Raw genomic sequence first — 10,229 nt, forward strand, 5'->3', positions numbered from 1 at the left:
AAATAACCCAATATTATGAGCTACAAGGGAAACCATGGAAACATGCATGCTTTAGACATAGGAGTCGATTTCTGTCCAATGTTGTTGCAGACATTTAATTTATGTAATTTATTACATTTTATTTATTTATTAGTTTCACACAAGTCACCTCCACCACGGACCCCCACGGTCACCTCCACCGGAGTATCCTCACCCCCTGCACATATCGATCGTGTAAATGATTAAAGTATATTTGTACTTTTAATCATTGAAGCTGGTTGACGAGGTGAAGGTGCTCCGTTTGCAAAATGCAGAGAAGGAGAAGCGGCTTGCCTACCTGGAAAATCGGGTCGCGGACCTCGAACAATACACCAGGATGAATAATATTGTCATTACTGGAATACCAATTAATCCACGATCCTATGCGAGAGCGTCGACTGCAAGCAGCGAGGGGGAAACCGGATGTGAGCTGGATGCGAGCTCAACCGAGCAACAGGTGGCTGCATTTCTGCAGTCAAAAGGGATTGCTCTGGACTTCAACCAGGTTGAAGCTTGCCATCCGCTACCCAGAAGAAACAATGACAAACCAGTTGTCATACTGAGATTCGTTAACAGGAAGCACAAAGTTGTACTCCTGAAAAAGGGCAAAATGCTCAAAGGCACAGATGTGTACATTAATGAACATCTGATGAAGACCAACGCTGACATCGCTAAGAAAGCACGTTACCTGAGGAGAATGAAAAAAATCCAGAGCACATGGACGAGAAACTGCAAAATATTCATCAAGCTTAACGGATCACCAGAAGAGGCCAAGGTACTGATGGTGAGGAACATAGATGAACTGGAAAAACTGGAATGAGTAGGCCTATCCCCATTGTAAAAATAGACTGGAGTGGACTTGGGACGGAATGGAGGTAACAGCAGAAACACAAACATAATGCTCAGTGACAGAGCTCAACCTACATTAAGTGACAATGGACAGGTAATGCAGTGGATACAGGAACATAAACAACTGGAACTAACAACATTTGAATACAATGAAAGCAATACATTGGACATAGAACAAGATATCGATCCAGACAATAACTTCTTCTCCACCATAAACAACACATGCTATTACTACAACAATGATCAGTATAATGATAATATTATAGCAAAGGATAAACTATCTATAGTTCACTTCAATAGCCGAAGTTTATATACAAACTTTAACAGCATCAGGGATTATCTGCACACTTTCCAACGGCCATTTAACATAATCGCTATTTCTGAAACCTGGATTACCACTGAAAAGGGAATGGATTTTGAGATGGAGGGCTATGAATTTATATATAACAACAGACAGAGCAAAGGGGGTGGTGGTGTTGCAATATATGTTGATCTGAACTTGAATTTCAAGATTGTAGAGGCTATGGCACAGGTGGTTGATAGCCTTCTCGAATGTCTCACAATACAGATTTGTATTGAAAAGAAAAAAGATATTCACAGTATATGACAATAATTGTAGAATTGAAATAGAGGAACATAAACAACATAGACGAATTAGGACAGAGGAGGCGATAGCTACTCTAAAACATGAATTAATGGCACAGGACTGGGATGCAATATATAATGAAGCAGATGTAAATAATGCATACAACAAATTATTGACTACTTTTACTTCATTATATGATAAGCACTGTCCCATTAAGAGATATAATAAAACACTAGCACATAAGAGCAATCCATGGTTGACTAAAGGTTTAAGGAATGCCTGTAAAAAGAAAGATTTACTTTACAGGAACTTTATAAAACAGAGAACAGAAGAAGCAGAAGATAAATATAAAAGATATAAGAATAAGTTAACTAATATTATAAGATTAAGCAAAAAAGAATACTATAAAAAGAAATTAGAGGATAATAGAAACAATGTGAAAGGGATATGGAATATACTAAACAATATTTTTAGAGATGGTGCTAAACAAAACAATTTACCTAAATATTTTGTTATACATGAAAATGAAAATTATAATATGGATGAGGTGGCAAACAGTTTTAATCAGTTCTTTGTAGATGTTGGTCCTGAGCTAGCAAAAAACATCCCAAATCCAGGGCCGGATGGAGACTACATGGATAAACTAATAGAAAGGAATCCCCACTCAATGTTCCTGAAAGCAATAGAGGAAAATGAAATTATCAACATAGTAAAAAAGTGTAAAAATAAAACATCTACAGACTACAATGGCATTGATATGTCATTAATTAAACAGGTCATCGAGGGGGTATCGAAGCCATTAGCACACATCTGCAATTTGTCTTTTCAAACTGGTACATTTCCAAACCAGATGAAAATTGCTTAGGTCATTCCGCTATACAAAACTGGGAGCAAGCACAACTTTACAAACTACAGACCTGTCTCAATACTGCCACAACTCTCAAAATATTGGAAAAGCTTTTCAACAATAGAATGGATGCATTTTTGGAAAAACACAAACTATTTTCAGAGAGTCAGTATGGGTTTAGGGTTAACAGATCAACATCACAGGCAATAATGGAATCAATTGAGGAAATCACAGATGCAATAGACAAAAAACATGCAATAGGAGTATTCATCGATCTTAAAAAAGCGTTTGATACAGTTAATCATAACATACTATTCAACAAACTGGAAAAATATGGGATAAGGGGACTGGTATTAGACTGGGTAAAGAGTTATTTGGAAGGACGGCAACAGTTTGTAAAGTTGGGTAATCACTGCTCTGGATATTTGGACATTACTTGCGGGGTCCCCCAGGGGTCAGTATTGGGCCCCAAATAGTTTATCCTGTATATCAATGATATGTGTAAAGTATCTAGGTGGTTAAAATTGGTCAATTTCACGGATGACACAAATATTTTTGGCTCAGGAGAAACATTAAACAAGTGGAAACAGTTATAAATGAGGAAATGAAAAAACTAAAGATATGGTTTGATTGGAATAAATTATCATTAAATGTAAGTAAGACTAAGTTCATGTTGTTTGGCAAATGCACAGTGAACACAAAGGTGCGAATAGAATTAGATGGGGTTGAAATCGAAAGGGTGCATGAAAACAAATTTCTTGGGGTTACAGTAGATGAGAGACTGAGTTGGAAACCACACATCAAACATGTACAGTCCAAAGTTTCAAGAAGCATTGCAGTCATACACAAAGCAAAACAATTACTGGATCATAATTCTGGTCGCACACTTGGGGAAATACTTACAAAACTTCATCACAGTCACTTACTATCCTGCAGAAAAGAGCAATAAGGACTATTCACAAGGTCAACTACTTGGAACATACAAATCCACTTTTTATACAATCAAAACTACTGAAATTCACTGACATTGTATCTTATCAAACAGCAATCATTATGTATAAGGCAAAAAACAGACAATTACCAGAAAATATACAAAATGTATTTAGGAATCGGGTGGGAGGTTATCAATTAAGAGGGGAACACAACTTCAAAAGCCTAAACAGACGAACAACCTTGAAAAGTTTCTGTATATCTATTTCTGGTGTCAAGCTATGGAACAATCTAAGTGTGGAACTCAATCAAAGTCCAAATATCCAACAGTTCAAGAAAATGTACAAAAACATGTTATTTAGCGGGTATAATGGATAATGGTCATTAGTGATTATTGGTGATTATTATTTATGAATTGATGTGGCATGGTGATGAGAGGTAGAGAATGTGAATGTGTATATGTATGTGTATATATATGGGTTTATATGTGTATGTGTATATGTGTGTGTATATGTATGTATATGTATATGTGTGTGTGTATATGTATATATATATATAAATTTAATTTAGACAAAGGGGTGAGAGCTATGCTTCTTCTCACTCCTTTTCGAATATGTCATTTATTTATTTTTTTCTGTGTTTCATTATTATTTTGCTTCCTCAAAATCTTAATTTCTATATTATGTTGTGCAAACAATTTGTTAAATAGCAATCAGGAAACCTTGTACTATTTGCATATTCGAAATAAAATACGATAAAAAAATAAAAAAATAAATAAAAATCATTAAGCCAGTGAATTCTCTTGCAATCATTACATATCCATTTAATCAGCCCCATCATAACTAAACCACATAAATTAAAAGTTTGAGGTTTGCAATGATCAGTCTTTTATCAAGTAATATCCCGGAGCGGGGCGACCTCTGATTGACGCGAACTTTCAGTCATAACGAAGTAGCCCTAATCACTGTGGTTTCTGTAAACACATACAGCGGGGAGACTCGTAAAGCTGCTGATGGATTCACTGGCACAGCTGGTGAACGAGTGAATGCAATAACAACTTGTTGTCAGTCGCTGGATTTTCTTCAGTTTGTGACCCCTGCTGTGTCTTCCCAACAAAATACTAAGTTCAGCAGTATATGTATCTTTGACTACTTATGGAAAATAAGGTTTTTATTCCACATCAAAGTTGGGTGTAGTATCCTTATTCTTGCTCTCTGTTAAGGATTTAGACAAAAGATTACTCGAAAAGTACTCAATAAAAGTACTTCATAGTTGTTATACAAGTAGTCTAGGAAATACTAAGTTCAGCAGTATATGTATCTTTGACTACTTATGGAAAATAAGGTTTTTATTCCACATCAAAGTTGGGTGTAGTATCCTTATTCTTGCTCTCTGTTAAGGATGTTGACAAAGTATTACTCGAAAAGTACTCAGTAAAAGTACTCCATATTATTCATGCAAGTACTCTAGGAAGTACGTAGTTCAGCAGTATATGAATCTTGGACTACTCAGGAAAATAAGGTTTTTATTCCACATCAAAGTTGGGCGAAATATACTTAATCTTGTTCTCTGTTAAGGATTTTGACAAAGTATTACTCGAAAAGTACTCAGTAAAAGTACTCCATATTATTCATGCAAGTACTCTAGGAAGTACTTAGTTCAGCAGCATATGAATCTTGGACTACTTATGGAAAATAAGGTTTTTATTCCACATCAAAGTTGGGTGTAGTATCCTTATTCTTGCTCTCTGTTAAGGATTTTGACACAGGATTACTCGAAAAGTACTCAGTAAAAGTACTCCATATTATTCATGCAAGTACTCTAGGAAGTACTTAGTTCAGCAGTATATGAATCTTGGACTACTTATGGAAACAATGTTTTTTTGTTTTTTTCTCACGTCGTCCTTTACTTTGAAATCCGGAAGGATACCTTCGTGATACCTTCAGTTTATTACCGGGAATAATTACTGTAAAAGTATCGTATGTTTCATGGGTCTGATTGTGAGACCGCAGTCTGCCCCAAATTCACTACCAGCAGCTCTTCAGAGCGGCTTCATTACGATTACCATAAATGTTAGTGCATTTGCGCACTGGAAAAAAAGGTGCGGCTGATTTGACCAAGGAAACGCGAACCACGGCTGGCTTGACCGCAGTAACAACCTGCTGTGATCAGCCGGCTCATTTGTATGCATTTCCATTCACGAGGTGCTTTGCATTAAAAGTTTAATGGTGTGGGCGTGTAGGGGGCGAAATAAGAAGCTAATTCACGTGCGCATTGGGTGCAGGTGTCGCATTTACAACAGCTGTTTACGCACAAGATGGGGTCTGAAAACTCAAAAACTTATAAAAACAAACTTGATGGCACAATGTGCACACCTGTAAGCAAACATTTTGGAGGCAGGAGAAATTGGCAACACAGACGGTGAGGTGGGGAAATAAGGCCACTTACTGTAATGGTGCCTCTGACACATTCATTTGACATGAAGGCGGAATAAATATTTACATAAAAGTCTGCTCATACATGTCTTCCTGAACTAGGCAACGCCCCAAGCCACAGAGGTTGAGTGAAAAAAGGTGCAGTATCTCGTCCGGTCTTCACGAGTAAAGTCTGTCAGATTTTCGTACCTGCAGCTTGTTAATCTACAGTAGCCTATGGTAAGTTAGCTACATTGCTCTATTTATGATGTCATAGAGAGACGCACTTGCGGGTCTACTTTGCCCGGTAAAGCTGTAGTTTGTATAGTTTTAGTCTACTGTTGATTCAACATTTCTTCTAGAATAGTCTACAGTAGATTACATGAAGTCTTACTGTATAGTCTGTGAAGATGTTTAATCTTTCAAAGAAAACGTTTGAAAAGTTATTTCCACGTGTACAAGTAGTGCGTAAAAGCGTTCGATTTTATTGTTACCTGGACTATTACGAGCATTTTCCTAGTTTTTTATATGAAACATTTTCCAAGAGCCGTGCGTTTAGTTCTTCTAGCTTTGGATACAGAATCTCATCAACAAGTAAAATATGTTCACTTAGTTGTGGTCGTCTTCATGGCTTCGACAACTTTTTGCCCCCTTTTAATTTGACAGAATTTGTTTTTACAGAAGGCCTTAGACTTGCTTAGTGCGCTGTGATTGTATGAAACACTCACTTTCGATTCTCGTATGACTTAAAAGCCACATGACTCAATCTGCCTTTAGATCTCGAACATAGTGCTGTGTTTTCTGTCTCATTGCAGATCATGGATATTGTAAAGTCATTCATGGATAAATTTGGTAAGTAGTTTTAGTTTATGTATGAATAATTTCAGCGTTACAAAATCAATCAGTCCATCAGAAAAGATGAATGCTTCTGAAAACGTTTAAAAAGGGTCAGAGCAACTTCTGAGGCAACATCAAGCTCATAACTGACAACTGCCACAGCTTTCCACCTTAACACTGAAGGAAAAAATCAGTACATTCTCATTTAAGGTGAATTCCCCCCTGGGGATCAATAAAGGATTATCTTATCTTATGAATGTTATCAATATTTACAGGGCCAAACACTCCAGAAGTGGTCGCTGCTGATAGCAGTGTTGTTACCAGAAGAGAAATAAACGCAAAGGCAAAATCCCTCAACATGGCGATTAAGACAGAGACTGATCCAGGAAGTCAACATGGTAAGCATTAATACCCTCATGTATTCTGTGCTGTGTTGCATCATAAAACAGAACACATTGCCCTGCTGAAGTAAAGGTCGGCTACTGTTCCTATTTCAAAATGAAACTGGATGTAAAATAATGATGATCTGAACAATGGACATGTTTTTTCTTCCTTGTTCAGGGAAAGCTGTTGGACCAGTTGCCCCAGGAAATTACACTGCTCAGCATGGCAGTGTAATCTGTACCGATAAAATAGAGGGTTCTTTTGATGGGGATATTGATTTGTCAGTGTCCGTGAAATCAAAAGTACGTGCAGGTAACATTTGCTAATTGTTAAAGATTTACGTAACATTTTTTTTCTAGAAAAGTCAGTAAAACCTAACACTGCTTTTCTTGCAGGAAAAGTAGACGAGACACCCCCGTCTTCCTCTCAGGTACAGTATGGGTACACACACATTAGTGAAGGCCTCACACAGTAAGATGCACATGGATAAGTTACAAAATCAGCAGCAAGAAGAAATTAACCTCAGATTCTAACTAATATTTTGCAGTTAGCATCTGTAAAGTATTAGTTTGGACACTGTTAGGAAAAAAGACCTGAGACAGACTTGCTGATTACCCTTGTTTCCAGTCTTTATGCTATGCTTAGCAAGGCCAAACTGGAGATCTAGTTTTATTTTACGGAGGGAATTTTCAACAGCCTGTAACAGCCTGTATAACTGATCAAAACTATCATGATCATGAGAAAGCTGCAGCACTATTTTTTTAGTGTGGCCCATCTTCTATGCTTAGCCCTGTGGCTCTCTCTTCCTCAACCACTTCCTTTCCTCCTCTGCTTCACACGAGGACGGCGGCAGTTGCTGGTTCTAACCTGGCTCTGACAGCGGATGATAGACGTAACTTTCTGGGAAGTTAGATGCTGTAAATACTGGTCATGTGACTTGTGAAAGGGCAAAAAAAAAAAAAAAAAACATGCAGGAAGACATTAAGAAAACGATTTTAAACATTTTGTGTTATGATAGTTTGGCAAATTGTTCCTGAAGCCGTCATGCCAATTAGTAATTGAATTGAGAAAATAGCAAGCAGCAATTTAGTTACATCAGTAAAAAGTTGAATTTCCCTCAAATGAGCCATTTTGTACAAGACAAACTAATTGAATATTAATAAACCCAACCTGCTTTCTTCCCCACAGGGCCCTGCTGTGAAACTCATCACTGAGCACAAGGTGGAACTCATCGACTGCCTGAGAGCGGATCACTCCTTCATTCTGCAGCATGTGCATGCCAAACACATCCTCACAGACAGACAATATCAGAATATTAAGCATATCTCTCAGCCAGAACGAAGCGTTACTGACCTGATCGATCAAGTGATGGGGAAAGGTCAAGAATCCTGCTGCCTTTTTCTTAAAGTTCTCCGAGAGCCGGATGTCCTCGGGACATATCCCCAGCTCAAGGATATTACAAATAAAATGTGCTAGGCAATAGTTTCATCCATTTTTAAGCTTTAACACGTTGAAATTGTGGTTAAAAGATATGCAATTTATAAGCAGACAAATTACAAGATGTTTTCTGTAATTTTATGATATGATATTTTATGATTATTTGACTAATAAATACATTTTTATGCATTTCCTTTTAACAGTTCTAACTTAAAGTTGCAAAGGCTAGCAAGTTCTCATTGAGCAGATTGTTACAATTAATGGCTGAAGGCCTCATCTATTATAAGTCTGTAGGAGGAGTAATTTGTAAATGTTGATAAATTGTGACTGGACTATTCTTCATGAAAGGACGAATGCACATTATGTAGAACAAAGTTTCAACTGATTAAACTTGCCACAGACAGACACAGTGTACTAAATGTGAGCTTTCTGTTTTTAAGTTGGCATTTCTTGTTTCCATCCTGGTGATATAAAGATAGATTCTAATAGAAATAATACGAAGTAACAAAAGTCACAAAGTTAGTACAAAAAGAAAAGTACCCTAAACATAAAACATTACAGAAATAAAGACTGCTGCACATAATCAGCCTAGCCACTAGAGGTCACAATTGTACACATTTTGTTTGTGAATTTTTGGGTTTGCCCTGGTGATGACATTTGCAATGCAGTTTATAACAATGCACATATTTCTGATTCTACATAAAATTTTATGTCATGACCCTTGAGTTAAACTTTCACGTCCAACTCAACACAACAAACAGGTTTAACTAAGCATCCGAGAAACTGTTAAAATCCTAAACACAAACCAAAGATTTTATGCATGTTTGTTGCGATCAAATCAGCTCCATTGTACCTGTTGTGCTGATTTACTAAAGTATAAATCATGAAAAAAGGCTATATTTGATTCAATTGTAAAAAGTTAGCTTCGCCTTTAATTGCTACTAGAACAGATTGTGTAAGGTTTACCCAATAAGAGCATCAGGACCCCACACAGTCACTACATGTTGCATCATAACAAACTGCTTCTGCTCTTGCTACATAGACTTACTCAAAGCCCCCCAGCGTCTCTCCACCAGTAATAGGCTTTGGGTACCTGGCTTTGGACCAAGGAGCAGTGGATGTGTGGAGAAAGAGTGCAGAGGAAAGGTGGCTGAAGGGTCCTTTCTGGAATGGAAACAGTCTGACGCACTTGGTAGATCATAAAACGGCAGCAGGATTAACGCGGGCCTATGGGGGACAGAGAATGACAAACACACTTACACCTCATGAGAACTGTGTGCCTGCTTCACTACCACATATTTCTGCAGTGTTTTTATGGATCTTACCTCTCCTGAGGTAAAAGCACACAACTGTGAAAGATTTGTCAAGACCCGTAAGAACCACAGGATATAAGGGATTCACAAGAAGACGATGAATAAGAAGAAGACGACGAAGACGATCCACTTTTTTAATCCCGGAGGGGAAATTCAATCTTTTTACAAACCTGCTTCACTCACAAAGGCCCGAAATACACACATGCGCAAACAGGATCCCATGGACATGCACTAATGGAGAGATGTCAGAGTGAGGGGGCTGCACATGGACATGCCCCCCGAGCAGTTGGGGGATTCAGTGCCTTGCTCAAAGACACCTGGACACTGCCCAGGAAAGGAAATTGCTCTCTAGCTACCGGCCCCAATTCCGTACTTGGTCCATACCGGGACTTGAACCGCCTCCCCTTCGGTTCTCAAGCAAAGTCCCTACAGACTGTGCTACATCTGGCATTTACTCTTATGCTTTTAACTTCTACATTTAAAGTACACCACTGAATAACCATTGTAAGAAAATTAACAAAACTACAGAACCAGATATTTTTATTTTCTGCTTTCGTTTTGGGGGTACAGAATTCACCCCATTTATCAAGATGTTGACCTTCAGTTCTGGGAGG

The 10,229-nt window shown here is 37.8% G+C and overlaps 1 protein-coding gene across 2 annotated transcripts; it reads left to right on the forward strand.

Moving 5' to 3' along the window:
- Positions 1–5,793: 5,793 nt before the first annotated feature.
- On the forward strand, positions 5,794–8,491 carry LOC138592674 (uncharacterized). Of its 2 annotated transcripts, none has more exons than XR_011308222.1 (6): positions 5,794–5,884; positions 6,460–6,496; positions 6,757–6,879; positions 7,043–7,167; positions 7,261–7,295; positions 8,054–8,491. XR_011308222.1 is itself a non-coding variant. In XM_069663518.1 (6 exons), the coding sequence occupies exons 1-6, from the start codon at positions 5,882–5,884 to the stop codon at positions 8,339–8,341; spliced, it is 621 nt and encodes a 206-aa protein (XP_069519619.1). In that variant the 5' UTR covers positions 5,794–5,881; the 3' UTR covers positions 8,342–8,491. The 2 variants fall into 2 exon arrangements, 1 of the variants encoding a protein (XP_069519619.1); XM_069663518.1 differs by having other exon boundaries at positions 7,043–7,177.
- Positions 8,492–10,229: the final 1,738 nt, after the last annotated feature.

This window comes from Semicossyphus pulcher, unplaced genomic scaffold (assembly GCF_022749685.1).
Source record: "Semicossyphus pulcher isolate SPU_LCO1_2020_fin unplaced genomic scaffold, fSemPul1.0.p SCAF_15, whole genome shotgun sequence".
Classification (NCBI taxonomy): Eukaryota; Metazoa; Chordata; class Actinopteri; order Labriformes; family Labridae; genus Semicossyphus; species Semicossyphus pulcher.

Excerpts from the sequence above, each read along its gene's own strand:
- LOC138592674 (XM_069663518.1), top strand. Across the intron at positions 6,880-7,042 it reads TGATCCAGGAAGTCAACATG|GGAAAGCTGTTGGACCAGTT; the intron begins GTAAGCATTAAT and ends TTCCTTGTTCAG. Across the intron at positions 7,178-7,260 it reads GAAATCAAAAGTACGTGCAG|GAAAAGTAGACGAGACACCC; the intron begins GTAACATTTGCT and ends CTTTTCTTGCAG.